At 34.6% G+C, this 27,936-nt stretch overlaps 2 protein-coding genes across 2 annotated transcripts; one reads left to right on the top strand and one right to left on the bottom strand.

Annotated features, from left to right (window-relative positions):
- Nucleotides 1-110: 110 nt before the first annotated feature.
- Nucleotides 111-1,497, top strand: LOC110703955 (glucuronoxylan 4-O-methyltransferase 1-like). Its single transcript, XM_021881758.1, has 2 exons — nucleotides 111-697; nucleotides 783-1,497. The coding sequence occupies exons 1-2, from the start codon at nucleotides 568-570 to the stop codon at nucleotides 1,478-1,480; spliced, it is 828 nt and encodes a 275-aa protein (XP_021737450.1). The 5' UTR covers nucleotides 111-567; the 3' UTR covers nucleotides 1,481-1,497.
- LOC110703880 (TITAN-like protein) lies at nucleotides 1,420-27,936 on the bottom strand (the record flags this gene model as incomplete). The annotated part of the gene is made up of 7 exons (XM_021881661.1): nucleotides 1,420-2,497; nucleotides 4,185-4,606; nucleotides 4,747-4,792; nucleotides 25,378-25,448; nucleotides 25,569-25,875; nucleotides 27,441-27,564; nucleotides 27,689-27,936. Coding segments are annotated over 7 exons (1,275 nt in total), but the record flags the coding sequence as incomplete, so codon positions are not given.

Genomic DNA, 27,936 nt, shown 5'->3' with positions numbered 1-27,936 from the left:
TGCGGGAATTTATAAATCTATATGAGCAATAGCTGCAGCAATACATCAGATCATGTAATTGTATGTTTTAATCGAGCATGAAGTATTTGGACGATAAGCTGTGGAAAACAGAGTGCAAGAATAGCTCTTCCTTTTAAGAGTAAAAAAGCAATAGTTTCCTCTATTCTCTATCAAACCAAATAGAGCCTTAAACAACCTAAAGTGAGCTTTTAAGTTTGGCAGAAACCTTCATTTTCAATCAATCTAACAACCGTCTGATGTAAAAGTGATACCAAAACACTTGAGTACTATGATTTCCTAACTTAAATACAAGTATGTTTTAATGTAGCGGTTGAATCCCACAAATATGGCAACGCCTTCAGCAAATTAGGTGGGAAGCAAGAAGCATAACAGAAAAAGAACTCTTGGAATGGAAGCCAAATCATGTTCATTTGGTCAAAAAAAATAACCCAAGCCTCACCATCAACATAACTACCCATCAGTTTTGAAAGCTTCATAAGTTCCACATCATGAAAATATGATGCTATATCTCATTTCATTAATAGTAGAATACATCACAAGAAAATAATGCCTCCAGAGACTTCATCCGCTTGCCACACTCCCCAGATCTGTCCTCCAGTATTGCCCAGATCAACTGTAAACTCCTCGGATTCAACCAAACGTAGGCAGCTGAAAAGAATGGAAATCACTCTCACAAGTAAGAGATTAATCCACATACTTGTTTTCGTCCTTGCTTCTATGTCCATCCTCTTATTCTCCATCACCACGCTCTGGATGGGCAGGTTTTTTAAAGACGTGCAATTTATCAGAATCAAGCTGCAAGGAAGCTACATCCCATACAAGGGCTTCCACTCTTCCTCCAAATAGAAATCCGATCACAAAAAAGGAATATCGGTTTCTATCAGACATCATCACTCAGAGGGCACCCTGCAACCTTCTAATCTTTGGTTGGGAACCCCAATACCGTCGCTTGGCAAAGATTAATTCTGCAGGAACCACTGTTATTCTGGAGGACACCCCTGAAAAAGTAAGAGTTAGAAGGTCAAACAGCACCAGGATTTACAAGGTCAGTTATGATGTGAAGGCCAAAGAAGCATACAGATTGCTAAAACATGCAAGAGATGGAGCTGCCTGTGCACCTAATTCTGGGCCTATAGAAACATCAAGCTGCAAATTGGCACTAACAAACTTGCCAAATGAGGTCTATAGAAGCATATGGGATGTGATACTTATTGATGGACCAGGTAGTGATCGACCAGAAGCACCCGGAAGGATGACGGCTATCTACACATCAAGTACGATAGCGAGAGCTGGGAATATCACAACAAATGTGGTATTACATGACGTAGACCGGATGATAGAAAAATGGTTTTCCCGGGAGTTCCTGTGTGAAGAAAATTTAGATTCATCAAAAGGGAGATACTGGAATTTCAAGATTAAAGGTGGTCAGCAATGGCATTCCACCAGCTTTTGTTCTTGATCACAAAAAACATAAGTGGCTATTCCATCATCTTATACAGTGCAGATTTGATCACGCTGCAAATGAGTTTACAAGCAGGAAAGTGCATCATACGTATTACACTTTACAGCAAAGAAAACAATCTCTATATGGTGTTATGACATGCAAAGGAGTCAACAGGAGTGCAGAAGATTTATCCATCAGTGGCACCCACCACGAATGACTGAATGAAACCTGTATACAAGATAGGTGCATCTGAGATAGTAACTTATAAAAATTAGAGGCATGTAAGACTATTATTTACATGTGCAGTGTAGTATAGCATATCATTTCTTCCACGTTTCTGTGTTGAAAGTTTGAAACACTAGCAACTTTTACATGATTGACTATAGACTCACATCACTATTCCTTTCATGTTGGAGAGCTTCCCTCTTTTTAAAGGGTTAGAGATATAGCAGGAAAAAACGCATGAATGTACACTCCGCTTAACACAGAGGGACACTTACATCTATCATCTAAAGAATATACTCAAAAGATTCAATAAGAACTTGTATGATCACAAAACATCATATCCAGTACAGATTTTTGACAATTTAAATTAGATCACTATACTACAATATGATTCCAAATTAGTAAATGGAAACCTCTGTTAGCACTGTTAGCAGCTTCACATTACCATGAGGACAAATGGACTTTACAGCTACACATTACCATGAGGATAAATGGACTTTGCAGCTTCAGCTTAACACACAACCCAGTAACACAATGTACCAAAAAAAACATCGCAGTCCTCAATTGTACAGTGTTTACAAACTCCTTACCAGGAGTTGATCAATATTAGGAGAAATCACCGGTCTTCTAAACAAAATGACTTTGCAGCTTTCAGCTTAACACACAACCCAGTAACACCACATACCAATAAAACATCACAATCCTCAATTGTACAGTGTTCACTAACTCATTACCAGGAGTTGATCAGTATTAGGAGAAATCACCAGTCTTCTGAACATCTTTGGAATTGTCATTTGTATCTTGCCGCTGTTTAAAGAATAAAATAAATAAAAAAATAAAAGGATAAATTCTTTGATTAAAATAAAAGGCAGAGCCACAAATCTAACACGATATAATTAGAACAAAATTTAACTGTGGGGTGGCAATAATAATTTCAGAGTTTTACGACAATTCCATTATAGTATCCATTTATGCAACATTTTATCCACCAACGTAGGGTAGGGGCTTTTGGTGTTTGGGGGAGAGGGAGGGGGTGGGGATGGGGATGGAAGCAAAAGGAAGTCATAACTCGTAAGTGAGGGATTATTATCCCTTTTCTGGATATGACATGGGGAAGGGGAGGAGAGGGGATTGGACAGATTCCTTTCACTTCCCCTATCAATATTCAAAATGCTCCCACTGTTGAAGATATTTGGAAGGAAATTGCAAGCTCATTCCTTCCCTTCGCCTTCTCTCTACTTTCTTTCCCTTTATGATTTCTATCCAAACACTACTAGTATGCTGCGTAAATCAACACAGGAATATCCATTATTTACATATACACACTTTTTCAGAATTTTCTGGTTTTAAATTACTTCCTCCAATTTAAAACAAGTGCATCACTTGCCTTATTCGGAAGTTTTAAATTTCCAACTTCACCCCACTAGCACACTAAAACATTCACTTTAATTTACTTGCCTAAAACTTTGTGAAAATACAAGAGATACACTTACATAAGAAAAGAGGGAGTATGTTACACAAAAACCAAAATTGCTCATTTAAGTATCAAGTACACACTTGTTACTAATATGAAGTAGATAGCTATGCTATATTCCAGACAGAGGGTCTAATGGATACACTTCCTCCGCTCTTTATTACTTGACCTGTATTACTTTTTAGGCTTTTTACTTGATCTGTTTCCTCTTTGGGCAATTTTTAGACTCTACTTCCCCTTATTTACCCTCATCTTTTGTACCTAATAAAACCATATACCCATATAGTATTACTCATCCTATCTCACCTCACACCACCATCCTTCATCACTCCTCTACCATCTCCACCACCCTCACCATAAAGTGTCCTCACCGCAAATACTCAACAACATTTACCAAAATCGTGGCTTTATGATCGAATTTAGAAGGTTCCACATCTAAAACCACCATAGTCGAATTCGACTTCCAAGCACTCGAATTTGTTAAAATTTATGCTCACATTTGATGGTGCTTGGTGGGCAGTGGTTTTTTTCTTTTTTTTTTTTTCCTTTTTTTTTTCTCTCCTTTGCTTGCCTATTTCAAATTAGAGGAAAATAGGGCGTTCACTGATAAATTGTCCTTTGCTTGCCTATTTCAAATTAGAGGAAAATAGGGCGTTCATTGATAAATGGTGTTGGTCTGGCGGTGAAGGGGATGCGTTGATTGTGTAGGTAGCTGTTGTGGTGGTGGTGGTTGTGGTGAGTTGGACTGTGGTTGTGGAGTGGCACAACCCACCAAATACCCACTTCATGTTAATGTTGCTGGTCAGGGATAAAAATTATCTTAAGACTTTCTTTTCTCCTCTTCCTTGATAATTAAGAGTTGCATTATTTTCCACAACAAATGGAGGGCCAAAATTCAGACGATGATTCAACTAGGGAATCATCAAATTGGTTAATCGAGACCAAAAAGAAGTATAAAATATTTCACAACGAAAATAGGCAGCCAATACAAAAGATATGAAGGCTATGCAAAGAATTTACCATCCGTTTGCTGATATAAGGATGCAACTTCATCTCAGACTCAACTTTACTTTCTGCTTTCAAGACATTTAGCTTTTCCTTCTTAAATTCTTTCATTGATTCTTTTCGGCTGCCTGATTGCCAAACCCCACCAAAGTTAGGTAGCCAGTTAGCATCAGAGCAATTAGCAATTATCTCTCCTCTCTTCTCCATCTCCAATTCTGCTTTCCTTTTCTCTGCCCATGCAGCCCCTACTCTCTTTGGGTTCAATTTGTTGGTCTTTTTCCTATTCTTTTCAGTAACATTCACCTTCGGCCCTCTTGATTGCTCATGCTCATTACAGGCCTCAAATCCTTCAAGCCAAGGAGGCAGCGCCCCAGAATGAACATTTCCATTCATAACATCCATACCTCCAGAAGATATTCGACTGAGACTATGGTAACCTGTATAGAATATAACCAGATAATAAAATAACATGACAAGCAGGCACTATCAACATTTGTCACAACCCCTTACAGCAATTCTAACAGCATTTTGTAGATTTAGTGTTGAAAAATTATGAGGCCAGAAAATGGCAGTTTACCCTCAGTAAAAGGCTCTCTGCTGACAATGCTTTGTTTCTGACAGACCTGACATGATATAGATGCCATCACAGAATCAGTGTTATTGGTAAAATTATGGTGCATCCATTTACAAGGAAAAAAGCAGGTATCTAGCACATCAAATAGGAAACTAACATCAAGATTTGTGAAGAATACAGTGTTGAAGCAAAAGAAGAGAATCAAATGCAGCTCCAGTGGTCAAGGACAGATCCAAGGGTGGGCTACTCGGGCTGTAGCCTTCCCCATGGATAAAAATAAATAAATAAATAAATACAAAATAATAATAATAAAAAAAGCTTAAACTACATTTTATTGTCATTGCATGACACACCAACGCTAGCTCAGTTAGTGTGAGCCATAGAATAGAAATGTGGTATCGGTCGCGATCGCGGGAACAGTCGCGGTGATACGGTAACGGAATCGATGCGTTGATCGCGGACCGCATAGTAGTCATCGCGGTAGGATTTTTTATTATTACAAATATCAAAGAAAAAATATTTTTAGATAATATGATTAAATTTTTAGATAATTTGTCTAAATTTTTTTTATAGATATTTTCTTTCTAAATAGATTAAAATTCAATTTATCATAAAATATAGATAATAATAATAAGAGCTGAAAAAGTAATATAGGGTTTTTTTTTTAAAAAAAAAACAAAGCAATAAAGCACTTCGTATGAAGTAATTACAATACTATAGTTAAAAGGAGAGGTTGAGTGGGTCAAAAAGTCAAAAATAAAAAGTAAAAAGTAAAAAATACACAACTATCCCACCTTTTATTAATAATAACTATCCCAAGACTCCTAACCACAAAATTACCTCGTTCTTATCAACCCTCAACCTTTCGCTTTCTTCTTTTTTCTCTTTTTATTTCTCTATGCGGTTATACAGCTTGCGACATGCCGGCAACAATGGAGTCTACCTCTTTAACTCCAACCAACTCACGGATTTAAGTTTTTTTGGGGGGGGTTTAGTTATATATCGGCCGTATCAACCGAAAATGCGGTGTTTTTTAAAATTCCGTTACAAAACGGTAAATCTCGTAACGACAAGCTTCAAATCCATTACATCTTGGCCGCATCGCGATGTCACAACCGAGTTTTTATTCTATGGTGTGAGCTGCTTGATAATGTAGCGTGTATTGTTTGAATTGTAGCATTCAACTACTGCATTAGATGATGATCAAACAACTTTGCAAATTGTTTTAACATCATTTACACATGCTATAAACCTATGATAGGTAGTGGAGGAAAGTGATTAATGATTTAACTATGACTAAAAAGTATGAACTGTTGTAAAATACTATATTGAATATCCATTATTATTTTGTAACTCTCTCAACGTTTATGACTCCCTTTGTAACTCCCTATGACTTTACTTCTTTTTGTAACTCCTACATAAATGGACTCTTTATTGTCTTGTATTTGATGAATATATATATTCCACATAATTGAAATTTAGTTATCTTAGGTTGCAACCCATATTTGCTTCTCCTTCATTTATCTTTTTTATTATTTGAGTTAACAATTCATAAATTGTGTTACTCCTATATTAGGTATCAGAGCGAGGTTAAGTACCCCAATTATCCAAAGACTAATATGAAGATTGGTGCATTAAAATGAAAGCATTATTTGGTCTCATGATTTGTGGGAAATTGTTAATGATGGGTTTGAAAAATCAACAAATGAGACAAAAGCGGCACTGACTAAAAAAAAGAAAGACGAGTTTACAGAAAATCAGAAGAAAGATTAAAGCACATTATTTTTTATCTATGCAGGATTAGACCGCGAAACATTTGTGAAAACCTCGAATGCAACCACAAGCAAGGAAGCTTAGGATGTTCTCGCAACAATATTTAAAGGAGTTAAGAAAGTTAGAAAAATCCGTTTACAAGCATTACGAGGTGAATTTAAAGATATCAAAATGACATATGTTAACCAGCAAAAACATATAGAGAAATGATTAAAGACGCTAAGATCGTCAAGAAAGTACTACAATCTTGTAATAAAAGATTCAACATGTATTAACTTCAATTAAAGAATCTAAAGACATTGATACATTATCAATGGAAAAGCTTCTTGGATCGCTTCGAGCGCATGAACAAAGAATTAAGAATAATGATTTACTAGTCGTGATAGAACATGCTCTTGAATCAAAGTTGTCATCAAATGAATAAAGAGGTGGAAATCAACGACGTGGATTTTGTGAACAAGGAAGAGGTCGTGGTAACTACAACCAAAGTAGTGAGAGAAATTTTGGCCATGGAAGAGAGTCAAACAAAGGAAGGAATTTCAAAGAATGTGGTAAAACAAAATACATTCAATACTATTATCATCAAAAATATGGACATTGTGCATCGAGTGTTGGAGGAAACAAAAGGATTAGGGAAATCGTTCAAATTACGTTAATCTTCAAAAAACAATGAGGAAAGTCCTACATTGTTACTAGATCAAAGAAAAAAATAAAAATCGACAAGACAAACTACTACTCTCCTAGGGTAATGCTTTTCCCCTAAAAATAGGGGTAAAAATTACCCAGGCCCCAAGGATAATGATTTTCCCCTCAACAACTACTCTCTCCTCCTTCTCTCTCCTCTTTCTCTTTTATCTCCTACGACCAGGCACCAGCCCATCTTCAACCTTTCGCCGCCACCCAGTGCCATGGCTTCTTACCGACTACAACCACGATCTCCCTTCTATCGTCGTCTCATCTTTACTCCATTTTTTATGAACAAGTTGTGTTAAATTTAACTCATTTGCGGTCAAAATTGACCAATAATTTCATCAGATCAACAACCTTCACGCTCAAACTTTACCACGAAGGAGTTGAATTATACCTTCATTAAATATTTTTGATGAATTTTTTCTTTCTTTCGCCTCTCCTTTTTTTTATTTTTCAAGATGTGCTGTTTATTTTTGATAAGCAGGGCATTAATGGTAGTTTGCAAGGTGGGATTGGGTTTATAAGGTGGTTGATTTGGTGGTCCGTTCAATGGTGTAGCTCTATTTCAAGCTTTGCTTGCCATGGAGGATGAAGCGAAAGAAAGTTTTGCTTTTAACTCTTGAAAAAGTAAATATCACCCCATAACAAACCCTAGTGTAATTTTTGCCCCATTTTTTTTTTACTCCCTTAATTAGTTCTTGGAATCCAGGTGGACCCTTAAAGATAAAAGTGGAAGACTTATTGCTAAATAAAAAATGGCGAAGAATCACATGTTTCCGCTGCAACTTAACACCGAGGTACAATTTGATACATTTGTGCAATTTGTGGCTTAAGTGAAGCTAGAGAGCGGATATAAATTGAACACACTAAAATCGAGGGGTGAGTATACATTAAATTTTAGACATGACGCAAAGCATCTTGTAAGACAAAGGATTACTGAAGCAATTTTGGGTAGAAGTTATATGCACAACTTATATTCTAAATCGTTGTGCAACGAAAAGTGTGAAGAATATAACTCCACAAGAAGCATGGAGTGGTGAGAACTAAGAACCCAAATGTTAGAACATTTTCGAGTGTTTGAGTGCATAGCCTATGCTAAAATACCCAAAGCATAGAGAAAGAAGTTAGATAATCGAGGTGAAAAATGTATCTTCATTGGATACAGTTCACAATCCAAAGCCTTAGTTTTAAAGGGTGCAATGCGAAAAGAGTCCTCATAGCCTAGGCGCAAGGCGAAGGTGCCCGCCTTTTGTAGGTGAGGCGCACTTTATTCATATAGAAAAGAAATAATATTTTTTATTAAATAAGTGTAAAAATGAAAATATGAGAAAAGGTAAAAGGGCCATGTGATCAATAACAAGAGTTTATCAAATCGAATTACAGTATATGGGATTTTTCTCTCCATTAGAATTGAAGAAAACCTGCCCATAACAAAGTCTCATGGTATACTTTGGGGAAAATAAATAGCTATTGATGCTTTAAAACATAAAGTGCAATATAAGGCGCAAAGGCACAAGAAGTAACTTAGAAAAAAGCACAAAGACACGCGCCTTATCTAGGTCTTTGAGCCTCAAAGAGCTAAGGCGCCAAAGCATCATCATTATGCCTTGTGCTTGGCCATCTTTTAAAAACTAAGTCCAAAGCTTATAAATTAGATAATCAAATTACCAAAAATTGTGTTTGAAGAGTAGGATGGTATGTATAAATTATACTACGTATAAATGATCATTCAATGAAGGAGAATTGAAAATGGGATGACCAAGAAAAGGAAAAGGAAAGAGAAAATATTGTTTAAAAGTAGAACGATATCACAGAGATTTCAGAACAAACTCAATCAAGGAATCCAAGAAAAAATAATAATTTATCAACATCGCCAACTAAGGGTCTGCCATTTTCACTTATTTCAGGTTTAATAAGTTCAGATAAGTTCAAGGTTAATAAGTTCTAAATTAACGTTCTCCCCACCTTATTTCCACTTATTATATTTATATAGAATTATTACTATTTAAGATTGCTTCTCTTTTTTATTTTATTTTTTTGTCAATTTTAATGTGTTTTATTATCATTATTTCATAAAATAATAAAATAGCGTTTGCATAAAAACTAATAATTAAACTACGTTATACTCATAAGTTATAGTAAGACTAACATGCCAATCACATAAATTTTGCTAAAATAAAAGTCATGCAAATAAACAAGTTCATTATTTTTGTAAAAAAATCAAAGGGAAATTAATGAGAATGAAAGTCAAAACAATAACAAACCAAAGGAAAATTATACTATTTCTAAACTATAAAATAGTAGTGTTGTTAACCGTTAACTTTTTACTATTCCTAAGCTATAGAATAGTGATTAATTGCATGTTGTTAAAAGTCAAGTACACACTATTTCTAAGCTATAAAATAGTGGCTTTAGTTTCTTCATGGATGCAATTAGTTACCATTGTGTATATATATACGCACATACTTTTTCTTATTCAATAACTATTTAGGTGTATCTTCACAAAACACCAAGAAGGTACGAGAGCTTGTTTATGAGTATTTTAGATAACTTTACTATTTTGATACTAATATACTATTTTTTATACTACATTTTTCTAGACGGAGGTAGTTTCAATAAAAAGTGTACTTAATCGACAAACAAACCACGTAAGTCTATATAATGCCTTTAAATTTCTGTTTTTGATTTTTATTTTTATTTTTTTTCAATGGAAATTTAAGCTGAATTCTATAACAATCTTAGTTTAGCAAAACATGATTTTTAGGATATTTTGGATTTTAACACCTTACAAAAGGCTGAAAATGTTTTTTAACACCCCCCAAAAAAAAACTTTTATTTTAACACCTCCCAAAAATATAAAAGTTGGAAGTTAACACCAGTTAACGATTTCCGTCACGGAAATTTAACGTGGGTCCCACAAATTGGCTTGAACTTCAATTTTCACCCAGCAAAACACGAAACTTCTTTCTTCATTGAATTCGCAGCAACCTTCTGCATTGAATTCTTTCTGAACCTTCATTGATTTCGCTTTTGAACCAAAGGAGATCTTGGCTGAGAAGTGGAGTGTAGGGTGGTGTCAACGTTGGAGAAGATAAGCTCAGGAGGGTTTCTTCATCATCTTCTTCAACTACAAAAGTGCGAAAGCCGCTTGAAATTCACAGAAAATAAGGTAAAATTGCTCTCCTTTGATAGCAATTTCGTCAATTACTGGTGCTTCATTGCTGTAAACCTTGCAATAATTGGGTAATTAGGGTAAATTTTGGGACCACAGTAGGAAAGCCTTGATAAATCAATTTCTGTAACTGACTATGCGACTTAGGTTAATTGGATTTCGTAATTGAAAGTAGAGATTAATTAAGGTGGTTTATTGTTAATTAAACTAGCAAGTGTGGTTTGTTGATTAATTTATGTTACTGAGCACCTACATTGGCTTGTATATGTTTATTTTCAATTTTTTTATGTGTTTGTTTGTGTGGCTGTGATGGATTTGTTTATTCGTATTGTGCATGTATAGTTACATGGCTTTTAATATGTTTTATATGTTTTTCACTGGTGGGTAGATAATGGGTGACAAGGATAGTTTGGTTGACATCTGCCTTAGAGTGGGAGGTGCTTTTGTCCCTAAAAGAGTAACCAAAAACAGGCAGCTGCTGTGTTGGTGTGGTGGTTGGTGTTACTGGAAGAGGAAGGTTCAAGTATCTAAGTTGGATGTGCATTTGATTAGAACAGCTGCAATTCATGGTTTTGTTAATGGTGATATGGATGTGCCTATGCATTACAGCTGTTGGTATAGGCAGAAGGGGAAAACCTTTAACACTGGGAAAAGGGAACTAGTTAACAGTGAAGAGGTTAAGGGCCTTTTGGAGACAGTAAATGAAGAGGGGTATGTTGAGGTTTTTGTAACAACAGAAGCTCCTAGTCAGCCCATACAAGAGGCCCAACCCAATCCTGCAAAGACAAAAAAAAAGGATAAGAAGGTAGAAAGTTCAAATACATCGACTATTAGGAGGAGCCCTAGGTTTAAGAAGACAGAAACTGAACAAAGGGAGGAGAGTCCACCTAGGAAAGCCTCAGCTAATGCTAAAGTGTTGAGGTTTGATGAAGAAAAGGATGATGGATGTGAAGGATCTGGTTATTCAAGTTCAGATTTGAGTGATGAGGGACAAGATTGGGAACCTGGTGAAGAAGAATTTGATGAAGGGGATGAGGAATGGTATATTGAAGGGTCAAAGGAGATCTTGGCCAAAGTGAACAAGAGCCTTAGGAAAGGTTTGGAGAGTGCAGTAGATGACAGGGTTGGCAAAGATAAGAGAGTAGAGTTGAGAAATGATTTGGATGTTGGAAAACCGAAGGTGAATCCAGAAAGTGATGCTGATTCAGATGATTCAAGGAGTTTGTGTGGATCTGATGAGGAACAGGACTATGCTCCTTGGTTTAATGCTGATGTGGACTTTGACAACCCAATCAAGTTGAAGTTAAATCAGAAATTCAGTAATGCTTCAGTCTTGAGGAGGGCCTTAAGACTTCATGCCATTCAAAACAGGTATGAGTTCTACTACTTGCATAATGACAGTAAAAGGATTACAGTTCAGTGTAGATATAGATGTGGCTGTGAGTTCAATAGCTACACTTGTAGAATGCCTGCTTGTACATGTGTGGGGGGGGTAAAGTGTCAGTTCAAGGTGTTTGCATCAAAACTTGTTAAGCAGCAAACTTGGCAAATCAAAACCTTGAATTTAGACCATTCCTGCTTCAGAGTAAAGAAGAACAAGATGCTTACTGCTGAATACATAGCAGAGAGGTATTTAGAAGAGTTTAGGAGTAACCCTGGTTGGAGAATTAAGGAGATTAGGGCTAGGATTTTGAATGATTTAGGAGTTGATGTGAGTTACTATAAGGCATGGCTAGCTAGGTGTAGGGCAAAACTACTGATATTTGGTTCAGCTAGGGAGCAGTATGCTAGGGTGTGGGATTATGGGAAAGCTGTGATGAAGTACAACCCTGGTTCAGGGTGCAATGTTGTTGTTGATGGTATTGACAGGCCAGAGCCACCATTGTTCATGAGGATGTTCATCTGTTTAAGGCCATTGAGAGATGGATTTGCAAAGGGTTGTAGGCCTTTAATAGGGTTGGATGGTTGTCACCTCAAGGGTGCCTTTCCTGGGCAAATTCTGGTGGCAGTTGCTAAGGATGGGAATAACAACTTGTTTCCTCTAGCTTGGGCCACAGTGGAGATTGAAAACCAGGAAACTTGGGGTTGGTTCTTGGAATCCCTTATGTCAATGTTCACACATGATCAAGGAGCTGGGCTGACCATCATGTCTGACAGGCAAAAGGTAATGCTTCTGTTTCCCTCTTAACTATTTAGGTTCAATTTCTAAGTTTTCATGTGTATGTATGTGATTGACTGATGATTATACTTTTGTCTGCATTTGGTAGGGTTTGATTAAAGCAATGGCTGATGTTATTCCCAAAGCTGAGCAAAGGTTTTGTGTGAGGCATATTTGGGCTAACTTCAAGCTCAACTTCACTGGATCAACCTTTAAGGAGCTGTTTTGGAGAGCAGCTAGGGCCACCACCATTGTAAGTTTATTGATTGTTGAAGCTAGCCTATGCTTTTATATGACTGTTGGTGTGTTTTTATATTGGTTAGCTTGTATATGCTTGGTGTGATTTCTGGTATGCTTTTATATGTCAGTTTGAGCATGAAATTGCCATGGAGTCTATCAAATTCCTCGATGAAGAAGAAAGAGATTAGGGCTGCTAAAAAGGTAACACAAGCATTACACCAACTCCCCCTTTGTTTTATATATGTATGTGTCTTTTCCATTGACTTTTTATTTTTATATGCATGTCATAGAGTGCAATTGGGGCTGGACCAAACAGCATAGGAAACAAAAAGTTTCCTCAAGAGCAAGAAGGTTGTCTGCCATTCAGCAAGCGCCCACAGCCACAGTCTTCCTCAGCTAAGCATTCCTCAGCTCAGCCATCCTCTAGTCAGCCATCCTCAGCTCAGCCTTCCTCAAGTCAGCCTGCCTCAAGCCAACCAAAAAGAAAGACAAGGTCTTCCTCAAGTCAGCCTACAACAGCCACAGGTGTTGTAACAAGGGCCAGGCTGCAATCCCTCAACAACCTTACTCAGTGATGTACTCATGCTGGATATCAAACATTATGTCTGTTGAACAATTTCAAACTTTTATTATGTACTCATGACTGGTTATGTAACTTGCTAGTTTTTTAGTGGCTTCCCTTAACAAATTTGAACAATTAGATATTGAATTGTAATGGTTGCATGGCTTTGATTGCCATTGAAACATGTTGAAGTAAGGTTCTTTTGTCAACCTGTACTTGAACTATCTTAGTGTTTCACATATTTCCCATGTTTTAATGTTTCACATGTTTAAATAGGTTGATTAAAAGACAAGGCATAAATAGGAACTTAGACAAGGCATAAATAGGTTGATTAAAAGACATATTTATAACACTTCAAGTCATTACAAGAAATTATAACTACTTAATACAGCTTACTATTACACACCCCTAGCCATTAGGAAAATTACACCCATTGACAAACCTATACAAATGGCCATGCCCACCCAACCAAAACAGCTGATTGAAGACACCTTCCCTTCATTGCACTCCCTGTTCATTCTCTTCCTGTCAGCGTTCAAGGTCTTGCATCTCATCTTCAAATTATCAACTTCATTAAGTAGGCACCTCCTTTGGCCACTGATTTCATCAACTTCCCTTTTCAATTCATTAACTTCACCCTTTAGCAGCTTCTTATCCAACAACAGGTTGTTGATAACCCCTGTTTGCCAATCTGTTCCATCAGGTTGATCAACCCATTCGAAAGCTTTGCAACCCCTTGTTTCTGTTATTGGGTCATAAAACTTACATGATATGAACTTCCTGCCTGGATTCTCCTTGTCCAGCTAGTGAGCTTGGCCATTGGCACACCACACTTACATTTTCTGGCCTCAGGAGGGGAAGAGCTAACAAACGACATAATCTGCATCAATTTTAGATCGACAGTCACATTTACAGATTTGTACACTGACGAATTAACATTGACAGCAACAAAATTCATTTTTAATTTCATAATACGAAAAGCCCCAAATTCAATTTCTGACGAACCCTAATTTCGCAATTGGGCATTTAGATGCGTACATAACATAATCCAACCATTAATCTGAGTACGAAACAATTGCAAATAATAATTAAAGAGAATTTAAACCATAATTACCAAACAACCGAACAATTGACCGCACTCACCTGTTTCAGCAGCTTCAATCTGTTCCTCTTCTCAAAAATCGTGGAAGAATCGTGAAAGAATTGTTTCAAGTATCGTGCAACAATGCAATGCGCTGCTGCTATTCAATAAGAACAACGATTTCGTTCATTGGGGGAGAATCGTGCAAGAATGGTTCTTATATATCGTGCAAGAATCGTGGAAGAATGGTTCTTATATACAGATCTTTTAAAAATATATCCGTTGGGGTGGGCCCCACTAACAGTTCTGTTAACGGAAGATGGATTTTGGTGTTAACTTCCAACTTTTATATTTTTGGGAGGTGTTAAAATAAAAGTTTTTTTTTGGGGGGTGTTAAAAAACATTTTCAGCCTTTTGTAAGGTGTTAAAATCCAAAATATCCTGATTTTTATTTTACATTATCATCGACATTTTTATTTTCATACGTTTGTGTAATACATGATACGTGAATAAGTGATTGCTAAAGTAAGATGACCACTAGTGAGACAGAGTATAAATGCGTGCTTGCCGTGTTTTTTTTACATCACATTTGTTCATTTTTTTTTTTACATGTACATACTTTATTTTGTAGTATTTTTATCTTATATATTGTACTAAAAAAATATTAAATACAATAAATCATACTTCCTCCGTTTCTTTTTAATTGATACGTTTTTTTAGTCACGTTTGCCAATGCACTTATTCAATCATCAATATCTTCAATTTTCGATAAACAAAAAGTTGATATGTTGAAAATATATAATGTGACGAATCTAACAAGATCTCACACGACTATATTTTTCATTACGTATAAAGCACAAAACACGGTCAAAAGGAAGTGTGTGAATAGTGCTAAAGTCAAAACGTGTCAACTAAATAAAAACGGAGGTAGTATTATGTAGTCCATACTTGCATGAAAAGCTAAAGATACAATAAGGACAACGAATGAAATCAAAGAATCATGTAAATAACTATGGTGTAGGAGTCCAAAATCATTTTTTTCCAATCACCATATATCTTTAATTAAAAATAAGAACTACTCCGTACTTAATAAGTGGATTAAATTTCACTAGCTTTAAGATAAAAAATGGAGACAATGTAGCTGCTGCTTTTTCTCATATTATTAATTATTGAATGGATAGTAAAGTCATGAATTTGCTAACTTATACGAATTTGTTATTTTCGCAGCTAAAAAAAAAGTGTGATTTGATCATCGTGAATCATCTCATGAAATATTAGCTACTAATTTCAAATATGTTATACTATCTCCCATTATCGTTGGCAATATTTATTTCATATACAAGGATATGATTTGCTAACTTACACGAATTTCTGAATTGAATTGTACGGGTACCTTGGTTTTTAAAGTATTGCTTTAGAGTGTTTGTTGTTTTGTGCATTTTAGCTCTTAGCACCTATATTTGTTTGTAAGTCCCAACATCACCCATATTAGTATCTTATTTACTTCAATTAGTTAACATTGCTTTGAATATTTTATTTATTAGCAAAGCCACAAGGGAATCTAAGCGAAGGACATCATGGAACAATGAGGATATTGAGATATTTTTGGATTTAATAAAAGAAAACAAATGGTCAAGAGGTGGCAAGTATAATTGGGACACAATTCTATTACGTTTGAATGCACAAACACGGAAAGACTTCAAAAAGAAACAATTGGAAAACTTTTATAGTGACATTAGAACAAAATTTAAAGCTTGGAACGAACTTAAAAGTTGGACTAGAATTGGTTGGAATTAAGAAACGGGTTGCGGTGTGATTGATTCAAAAGATGAGAAGTGGCAGGCATTTATAAAGGTATTTAGGTTATAAATTTTGCTTTTCTTACTTATATTTTTGTTATTATTACTTGGAATAATATAATTTTTTTTTTTTATTGTATTGGCTTATAGATATATAAGAACTCTTCAAGCTTTGTAAAGAAACCCTTGATGTTTGAGGATAAATTGTATGATATATTTGTTGGGACGTATGCGACAAGTAACAAATCTTGGTCTCCCAACCCATGATTCTTGTTTAAGATGATTCTAAGGAAGGATATGGGGATTCTCATCAAGAACTTAGAACCAAAGATAATAATATGGAAGATACTGAGAGCATATCTTCTAACAAACATAAGAGTTCAGATTGCGGTGCTATCTCTAGCAGAAAGAGTGTGAAGGATGACATTGAAACTTGCATGGATTATATAAGAAGAAACATGCAAGTCGGTTGCTCTAAGACACAACCTAGACCATCTCCATCAAAAGATGAAAAAATAATTTCAATATTGGAAGGAATGCAGGCAAGTAGCAATCACGGAAAGTCTTTCATTCTTCAAGTGCTAAATTCTTACGTGATCTAGATGAAAGTGATTTTTTTTCGTCTCTTCCGGATAATGAGTTTAGAATCATGTATTTGAAGAAAAAAAATCTCACCTAGATGATTGCTATAGACCTAGCTTCAGGGATAACTTGGACGATGATTATTATACTATCATAAGTCGTCTAAGATGCTTAGCACTTGTTATTTTAAAGTTTGGGTGTGTAAGTTTCATTTTTTCCAATATGAAATAAGTTAAATTTTGGTAACTAATAAATTTTGATAAATGTGTTTTTATTATGATATGTGAAACTTTATTTTATTATGTTTCAAAGACAAGCATGAAGAGTCACATATTATTAATCACGTATTCATTGATTATTTTTTTTTTTAAAAGAAATTAACTTTTATTTTGATTTATAAAATGGACGAAACATTGCACCAAAATTGTATGACGTATATTGGCTTACTGAGTTGAAGTGAATACTTACCCAAATAGACTGAATGCTTCTACATGTAGGGGGTGAACTTGGAAGTGAGTGGATACATACGTTATTGACTGGACATCCTAATTTGTGCAAAGAGTAGCTAAGGATTGATAAAGATATTTTCATAAACCTTGTTGATGTATTAAGAGAGAAAGAAAAATTATATGATGGTCGATTTATACACGTGGAAGAGCAAGTCGATATATGTATGTTTGTTCATGATGGCTAAAGCTGATTCATATCATGATGCTGCAGAGAGATTACAACATTCGATTAAAGAACAACGTTGAAAGCTTTGGTTTCATTATCTTGTGATATAATTCGACCATATAAGAGTTTCAATGAAACACCACCGAAAATTAAAAACAATTCATTATATTAGCCATTATTCAAAGTAACAATTCTAATGTATTTAATTAGTGAAAATGTTTATCCTAACATGCTACATTTGTTTTGTTCTTTTATTTTTTTAAAAAAAAAAAATTCATTCTTAGGATTATTTCGAAGCTTTAGATGATACTCATATAGAAGAAATTGTTGATGATGTTGGTGGTAAGCCATATAGAGGACGTAAACAAAACAAAACATGGAATGTCATGGTTGCGTGTTCATTTAACATGTTATTTACTTCTCTTAATGCGGGCTTCGAATGAAGTGCACATGACACGGCAGTTTGGACACATTGTTTAGGTGATGTAACCAAAAAAAATTCCCTCATCCACCTCCAGGTACTATTTAAAGTTTAAATTTGTTAATACTTAGATAAATATGCTACCTTATTTTTAGTGTATACAAATATTTTCTTCTGAATGAATAGGAAAATACTTTTTAGTTGACTCATCATATCCATCCAAATACTCTTGGATATCAAGCCCGCAAAGACTTTGAGGTATCATTTGTCGGATTTTGAAGAAAGGGATCCACCTATTGGAAACTTAGAGCACTATAATTATCGACATTCCTCTTTACGTTCAACAATTAAAAGATGTTTTGGCATATTAAAGAAAAAACAGAAGATCTTAAAGATGATGCCACTGATGGATGAAGCATCTCAATTGTCTATCATTGTTGTAACATTTACGCTTCACAAATTTATCCATCTATACGAATTAGGGATACCAATATTTCAAGAGGTTGAAGAAATGGAGACTAGAGTAGATTATAATAAGTATGATAAGTTAAGGGAAAAAGCTATGAACCGTATTCGGGATAAAATAACAAAAGATATATGGAAGTCAGTTAGAGGTGTCGTAGAGGATGATACGAAAGAAGAAAATGATGCCAATGATGATGATGAATCATATTTTAGAAGATTAAAATTTTGTTTGGTGTTATTCCTACATACACTTTTGACTATTTTTTTATTTATTAATGTTTTAATATTTTCAATAATAAAAATGCTACTCCCTCCATTCCCTTTTGATTTCTACGTTTTCATTTAGGGTGTTCCTTTTTATTCTTTACATTTAGGATCTTTCCTTTTTAAGTCATTGATTTTGTACTAAATATCCCTTACTATACAATTTAAATACTCAATTACCTTTCACTTTTGATGTGCAATTATATTGCTTATAATATTTTTAATGGGTTTTAAATACTCATTATTACTTTCTCTCTCATCTCTCTTCTACTTTCTTCCTATTTTCTTTACCCTACATGTACAATATTCCTTTTTTTTTTAACAATAATAGTACTTTGAATGATTCATTTATATCAATTAACCTCAATTTTACACAATTTCTTAACAATCGCGCATAATTCCAAATGTAAAGACCAAAAGGGAAAAGAGGGAGTAATATTTTCATATTTTATTGCTTTTATTTTAATATATTGTTATATAATCATATTACCAATATGTTATACAATATGTTTCAAGAATGGCAAAATAATGTCTAATAAAGTCTTATAAGAGTTAATAAGTGTTAATAAGGTCTAATAAGGTCAAATAAATTTTAATAAGTGTTAATAAGGTGTTATAAGTTCAGATAAGGATTGATAAGATAAGTAAAAATCAGATGAATAGAACACACCCTAAGAGACCGCTATAAAAAAAAAAAAAAAAACATGTAAAGATGAGAAGCCTTACAACCATTTATGAAAAGAAACTTAAGTCGAAGAAGTTGAGTTATTTTGATTATATGACCAGAAACCATTGATTTTAAGGAAGGTAGTGAAGAGAAAGAATGAAGCTCTGCTTTGAAGAAGAAGAAGATCCATTCAATAGAGAAAAACGATATACATTACTAAAGGGCCAGAAAGCTATAGGTGCATAATGGGTTTACATGATCAAAAGAGGTGCAAATAGATGTAGCAAAAGGATACAAGCAGAAGTATGGTGTTGATTATGTTGAAGTATTTGCTTATTTAGAGACACCGTGGGTATGATGATTTCACTTGCTGCACATCACAAATGGAAGATACTAACTTGATGTCAATGGAATTTTAGAGAAAGAAGTTTATGTAGAACTAGAATATTTGTCATCAAGGGAGAAAAAGATAAAGTGCTTCGGTTGAAAAGGACACTTGATGGCTTAAAGCAAGTCCTATTGAATACACGTATTGATAGATATTTACTAAAAAAAAAATGGTTTTATCAAGTGTCCATACAAACATGTTGTTTATGTGAAGAAAAATGTTTGATGATTTTAAGGAAGCAATGTTTACAGAATTGGAGATGACATATTGTGGCTTAATGAACTTCTTTCTTGCATAGAGGTGAAGCAATGTGAGGATGGAATCTTTATTTCACAAAAAAAAACATGCAAAAGAAATTCTTGAAAATTTTAAAACACATACATGCAACCCTACGAGTATTCCTTTTACCTACTGCAAAGCTGGAGAAGGAAAATTAATTGATGCAACTCTATAGAGAAGTCTAATGGGGAGTTTAAGATATTTAACCATCATCTGATATTGTATACGATGTAGGCATTGTTAGTAGATACACGGAGACACCTAAAGAATCACATTGGTGCACTACAAAGAGAATAGTAAGGTATATTAAAGGTACCTTAGATTATGGGATATTCTATTCTTTTGGAAATGGAGCAACATTATGAGATCAAGATGAGCGACAACGTACAACTTGATATGTATTTTATCTAGGTTCAACTACCTCCCCTTTACTTGGAGTTTTAACAAACAACCAGTTGTGGCAGTATCAAGTTGTAAAGCTTATGCAGTTTGTGTAGCATTAAAATTGAGAAATCTCTTAAAAAGCTTGGTCACATTTAAGAAGGATCCGTTGACAATGTGTCAACTATAAAACTTTTGAAGAATCCAATATAACATGGGAGAATTGTGCTCAAGGTATCAAGTTGAGAAGAAACAATTGTGCTCGAGGAGCAAGTCACAAATATTTTTACGAAACCACTATCTTATGAAACCTTCAAAAAGTTATGAATTAATAGGAATGAAATTTAAAGTTTGAAGGGGTGTGTTGAAAGATAAGCCACAAATGGTAATTTTGAAATAACTATTATTAGATTGCTAAAATTTAATTAAATTAGTGAAAGGTGGATAATGAGAATAATTCTCATCCTCTATATCTCCGGTAAAATAAAAGTTATATATGTAGAGTTTATTACATTGAGTTATTAAGAAAAAAGAAGAATAAAATTAAAAAAAATAATAATAATAATTAATTAAGATTAGAATATTGTATTTGATAGATATATATTTCACATAATTGAAATTTTGTTATCTTGGGTTGTAACTTATATTTGTTTTTCCTTTATTTAATCCATTTTATCATTTGAGTTAGCAATTCGTAAATTGTACAACCCTTAGATGCTGAAGGGTTTGATGAAACAATTAAGGAGAATAATGAATTAAAACCTCTATATAAAGCTAAAGCCTTGAAAATTCTTTGCCATAACCTCCATGAAGGGCTTAAAAATGAATCTTTAACCGTGAAAGACCCACGAGTTCTTCCGAATAGTCTAAACTGTGATACTCCCCTAAAGTGACTTTGAGATTGTAAGGTTTTAAATTAATTAGCGAATATAACTCAGTCACATGACTTTATAATTCGTGAATCACGTCCTACTAGCTCCCCTGAAGTGAATACGACATCCCATGATGAGGAAGAATCTAAAATCAAAGACCATTCCAATAGTGGTGGTTGATGTCGAGATCACAGTCGTGGTTGTGGCCAATGGTGTGGATGAGCCGTAGACGTGGATTTGAGAGATATGGAAGAGGTCGTGAAGTTCATTTCACAAATTCACATTCCCATCAGAAGTGGAAACTTAGAGATGACAAAGTTGCGAAAGAGAAAAGTTAAACCAATATATGTTACCGTTGATGAGCTTTTATCAAGAACCATTGTAGCAAGGAAATAATCATTTAGGAATTTTATGGTTATAATCGATGCTTCGACTAGATGGTCACATGTGTCCTTGTTATTAAGTCGAAACCTGATTTACTTGTCTCAATGATTATTACATGTCCATTGGAATCAATGTTGAACATCCTGTAGCACATGTTCATACATGGAACATTAAGGCAAAGTCATTAATTAAACGTCTAAGAATTAATACACATCATTGCTTAAGAAATCCATGCCCACACTGGGTCCTTATAGGAGGTTGAGAATATATGTTAGATTTGAACCCCCATCAATAATTAAATATCTTAGCCTACCACAAGGATACGACTTGATTTGCAGATTGTCATTTAAATGAATTAACTTTCCTAATTTAAGGGTGAGAAAAAAGGAAATTAGATGAACTAACAATGTGAAAAGTAAGTTCAAAAATTAATTCATTTACAAAGTTAAACAAATCAATTGACACACTCGGTTACTGACCGAAAAAAAGTGACTTAAGTCACATATTCCATTTGTAAATGCTCTATTAAAACTTAATGTCCCGAAAGGACAAAATTATTTGCGAGTCTAAACCACAAAAGGGTGGAAGTTCAATAGGTTCTAAAGATAAGAGTACTTGGAAAAGGAAAAGAGGTTCAAAATAAGGAAACAATTTCCAAAGGATCTTCAAAAGAGATTTAGACATGATACAAAAAGAAATTCAAGTACCTAATAATATGGTATAAAAATGCAGCCAGTATGTCGCGATTCTGCCGGTATTTAACGGATTTCAAAGCCACCAATATAAGTTTTGTGATTTGATACAGTGTTTTTTAAAACGCCGCGATTCAAGCCGATTCAACCAATACGAAATAAAATTCGCCCGCGTAAACCGATATTATCTCAAATTTAAATTTCCAGTAAAGCACTTGCTTTCTAAAGGAAAGAAATGAAAAAAAAAATGGAGAAACCTCCATTGAATTCGAGAGAGTTCTTTGTTGAACTCAAAGAGGAGAAAGAAAGTAAAGCACATGAGAGAGAGTAGTGAGCTTTATTTAATTAAACTCCCTCAAGTGGGTGGGTGGGGTCCATGGCATAGAATAAAAACTCGACCGTGACATCGCGATGCGGCCGAGATATAACATGATTTGAAGCTTGCCGTTACGAGATTTACCGTTTTGTAGCGAAGTTTTAAAAAACTCCGCATATTTGGTTGATAAAGCCGATACACAACTGAATCGCCCAAAAAAAAAAAGCCTAAATCCGTGAGTTCGGAGTTTAGAGGCAGACTCCATTGTTGTCGACGTGTCGCAAACTGTACCCAGCTAGAGAAATAAAGAGAGAAAGAAGAAAAAAGCTAAAGGTTGAGGGTTGATAAGAATGAGGTAATTTTGTGGTTAGGAATCTTTATGCGTACTTTTTACTTTTATTTTTTACTTTTTAACCCACTCAACCTTTCCTCTCCTTTTAACTAGGGTAATGTAACTACTATTACTACTACTCCGCTACCGCTGCTACTACTACTCCTACTCCTACTGCTGCTAAAAATTTATACTATTCACCCACACCTCTTTGATTGTCTTTAGTGATTTATATATGTTGGAAAAAATATAGTCATGTGCAATCTTGTTAGATTTGTCTCTAAATAAACCTTCAAACTATAAACATTTTTTAATTACTAAATTATAATTAAGATATTAATATTATCAATGTACAATTGAGAAATGTGAAATTCCAATTAAAAAATCACACAGGAAATATTATTTACAAGAAAACTTATGCATTTTCGGTCAAGCTCCTTATCTTGCTCTATTTTCCATTTTAAATAAAAATTAAATGAAGACAGGTCCATATGAAATACTAGAAATGTTTATCTTTCCATAAACATAATAGAAGAAAATATCTACGGAGGTTTCACGAGTTAATTTTTTACTCATTAAATACCAATGAAATTTTTGAAATTCACCATTTACCCACGAGTTTTACAAAAAATGTCATTAAATGCCCTTAATGATTGATTGATGGATAATTTCGTTAGTCATTAGGGGTAATTAACTAATTATGCCATGTGCAGAACCTGATTGGTTATTTATTTTAATTATTTCATTAATAAAAAAATTAAAATTTTTTTTGAAAATTTCCAAAAAAAAATAAATAAATAAAACCCAACACCCCTAACCCACCAACCAGCCACCTTCCCCTTTTTAACTACCAGCCTCGCTGGCACCGACCAACATTAGGCCTTCCCAGCCAACCCCTGCTCCATCCCCCACTACGCCAACCACGGTGCTCACCCTTTAGACCTCACCGTCTTTCCACCTTAGTTGAACATCAAACACCCCTCACCGTCTTTCCACCTTAGCCGAATATCAGTGAACTACTCCGGCCAAAACCCTTCGCCGTCAGGTACCCTCCTCCACGTAGCCGCCACCCACCTTAGCCGAAACCACCACCCTAAAAGCCTTAAACCCCAAAATCAAAACCCTAAAATCAAGATCTAGGGTTTTGATTTTGGACGTTTTTTAATTTTGGGGTTTTGGCGTGGTGGTTCTTGGGGTGGAGATGGAAGGGGGAGGGGCGGTTTGGGTTTTCCAGTGCATGGATGAGAGTTTGGAAGCCAGCGGTAGGGAGCGGAGAGGTTTTTGACGGACAGCTAGTATGGTGGAGATGGCGAGGGACGGCTAGGAGGGGTGTCGGTTTGGGGCGACGCCGACACACGTCTCTCTGGACCCTACGCCGGCGGGGATATGGTGGTGGCTAAAAATAATAATAAAAAACAGCTAATAAAATGTTGCCACGTGGCAATTTTAGGTTAAATGACTAACGGAGTTAACGTCCGTTAGTCATTTAGGCATTTAGTGACATTTTTGTTAAATTCAGGGGTATATGGTGAATTTGAAAATTTTAATGGGTATTTAGTGAATAAAAAAAATAAAAATAAAAAAATAAAAAAAAAACTTAAGGGCATTTGGTAAAAAAATCCGAAATATTTAATATGTTTCATGTCCCTATATATGTTTCCTAATCTTGGATGTATCCTAAGATTTTATAATTTTTTTGTGTTGGACATGCAAATTTGTACCCATATCCATTCCTTTGTCCAGGCTATTGTGCAACCCTAATGATTCTGGCAGTCTAGCAAAATAAAAAATGGAAATAGATACACACAAAAAAAAAATTATACAGCCTAATTTCAAAAAAGTGTAATATCAATCCCCCTTCCTAGATTAGTAACACCAATTTAAAGATAAAATTGTCATAGGCTACTTGTGATAGTTCTATAAAAGAATTGATCCACAATTTTCACTTAGATCCATTTATTTGCTATTCCCTTAACAAAATTCACACAGAAAGATTCTCACTGACACCAATCAAAAATAATAGCCCACTTTCAATAACAATAGCATATACCTTACTACAAACTAAAATATAAAATAAATAAATTATAATAAATAAACAATAATTTATAAAATAAAGAAAGTTCATTGTAGTGCATAAAAACATGCGCTCGTCAAATCAGTGTGATAAATCCAAGACAAAGGGGGTAATATCAAGGTGACAACATGACATTCAAATTCTGCATTTCTTGTCAAATTTTTTCATTCTTATCCCTCCATTCATGTTTGAATTCATTTCTCTTCCTTTTTTGGGGTAAAGGTGAAAACGTAAATTTTAAGCACATATTGACATATCAAATCACCAAACCACCATTTTAGGGAAAATCTAAGCCAGTTTATTGACAAAGAAACTAAACAATTAATGGTCAATAAGATAAGACATAAAGCCATTAACAACAAACTTACCCCTGTTTTTACAAGACCATCAGCAAAGACATTTTCCACGCTAGATGCAAGGGGTTGTTGCCTACTTTGACCTGCCATGAAAGCACAGACCAAAAAAACAAATATCCATTAACAACATAATATTCATTAAAGAAAAAAGAAAGGAGAAAGGATAAGAAGAACTATGTATAATCTATTGAAAGTAAGCATACTCATACATGTTAAACTCTGAGTTTCCATATGATGCTCTGGGGTCCAAGTTGTATGTGGAGCAACATCGTACGCAGATGAACTAACTTCACCAGCTTGTGAGATATCTGAATGATATACCTGGTAATTCTCATTTGTGCCATATTGTAAAGGTATAACATCTTTTAAGAGACGTGATTCAAGAAAGTGAATATTATTTATGTTAGAATTATTCATGAATTCATAATTTGTTTGGATATCATACGACTGCCCAAGTGAAGATCTCGATGGTGGAACATCCTTCTTCAGTACTGCACACCTCTTCTTCCACTGCATAACAATGAAATAATGGCATAAAAATGTGCAAGTAGCTGAAGGCTAGAAACTAGAAGTCAAGAACATATAACATAAATTACACTCTAAGCACAACAATTCATGGAATTCATAAAAATAAAAAAATAGATAAAGACATCTTTATCTGGTGTTTGGTAGTTGAGATTAACGGAGGCCCTTAGAAATAGGAGCAGGCCAAGCAACATCAATTTGTCTATTTTCTTACTTACTCTAAAAGAGGTAAAAAAGGCAGCTCCGGCTTATGGTAATTTACTAATATATGATATGATCAGTCCTATATTTCAAGTGTGACAAGCCAATGCCTCCTCCTTCCCTTTCTAGAAAAAAAGACATAGTTTCCATTGCCACATTGCCATATGCCACACCCAAGTGACCCAACCATGAGTCTCTACATCTCAGGTGGGAGAGGGACTACTTATATATCTCTCTTTGATTCATTTGATAACTTGACTTTGTTGTTGCTATAGTATATAACCATCATATCTCCAACTCATTCAGAATTTACATACTTAGCGAAAGTGCTTATTTCACGTAATAATGAGCCAGGACCAGGCCAAAAACTAGTTTTCTTTCTAAGATGGACGATAATAAGGTATAAACTGCAGAATGCTCTGTAACAACATACTTCCCTGTTCTTTTTTACTTGACCTGTTTCTTTTATCACGCTTGCCGATGTAAAACTTTAACGATCAATAACTTTAATTCTCGATAAGTAAAAATTATAAAATTAATATATTATGATAGTACTTGTTGAGACGAATTTAAAAATATCTTACATGAATATCTTTTTCTTTAAATATTATTCACAAAACCGGTCAAAGGAGGAGTGGTAAATAGTGTAAAATTCAAAGCGGATCAAGTAAAAAAGAACGGAGGAATTACATTATTATGAGGTAGTTGCCACCATCGGTAATTTTTTGCAACATAGAATGATCGATGGGGTGAGGATGATGTTAGCAAGAAAAATACAACGGAGCAAAAGCTATATAACTAAGCTACCAAGTCAACAATAGACCTTTTTTTTTATGAAGCCTTTTGATGCATAACCACTCATGGAAACACAAGCCAATTAAACCAAACACTTTTTTCATGGTAGAAACACCATTTCTCATCCTCCCACAAATAAGAATTTCATCAAAATCATCTTCGGGATTGGACAATAGAATTTCAAATACTTAGTTGTGATACATAACTACATACTCTTGAGTCTTGATAGATAGACCCTTCATCTCAATTTGATGTGACTTATAACTACATACTCATTACTCTTGATAGATAGGACATTTATTATCTCTTAAATAAATATAGATGTATCCTTAAACATAAACTCTAAACAATAGGTTATTTCCCTTTGTTTTCGATCGCTTTTGCAAACTAAACAATCTGAACACATCATAAAGTTCAAAGTAAATAGGCATACAAAAGATCACCAAATCATTCAATCAAAAACTAAAAATTGCATCAAATAAATACAAGTATACATACAATTAAGTATAATAACAAATTGCCATTTAAATAATGAAGCTAAATTAGTTAACTACCTCAGCTAACTCAACCGTAATTCTGAAAGAATCCACTTTGTTCATACCACCACCATACTTCCATAGAAAATGCTTCAAATTCTTCAGATGATCATCACTCGCCAAATGCTCAATTACATTACCACTAATTACATGAAAACATAACCAAATTTTGTGAAATATATGTAAAAATGCAACATTTAACAGTTACTCCAATCATAATTCCAGCCAAAAATTCAAAAAAAAATCCGAAAAAAATTAAAATTTACCAAACAAATGCAGAATCAGATTCAACAATGTCGGAATCACAAAAGATGCACCAAAGACGATCAGGAGAATCCGAAGAAGAGAGAACGAAGCTAGGGTTTCTGAGTGAAGATTTGACGAAGGAGAGCTTCTGATGGAAGCGAGTGAAGAGTGAGGAGAGTGAATTGGTGTGGCGTGGGAAGGAATTGTGGCGACGACCTTGATTGTGGTTGATTCTGCATATTTTGCAGAACTCGAATTCTGATGGTTT

This window comes from Chenopodium quinoa, unplaced genomic scaffold, assembly GCF_001683475.1.
Source record: "Chenopodium quinoa cultivar QQ74 unplaced genomic scaffold, ASM168347v1, whole genome shotgun sequence".
Lineage (NCBI taxonomy): Eukaryota > Viridiplantae > Streptophyta > Magnoliopsida > Caryophyllales > Amaranthaceae > Chenopodium > Chenopodium quinoa.
Note: the sequence above shows the minus strand (reverse complement) of the source record. Positions and strands in the feature narration are given on the sequence as shown.

Coding starts and splice junctions, on each gene's coding strand:
- LOC110703955 (XM_021881758.1), top strand. CDS start 568: ATGCCTCCAGAGACTTCATCCGCTTGCCACACTCCCCAGATCTGTCCT. Junction 698..782: donor AATGGAAATCACTCTCACAA/GTAAGAGATTAA, acceptor CTGGATGGGCAG/GTTTTTTAAAGACGTGCAAT.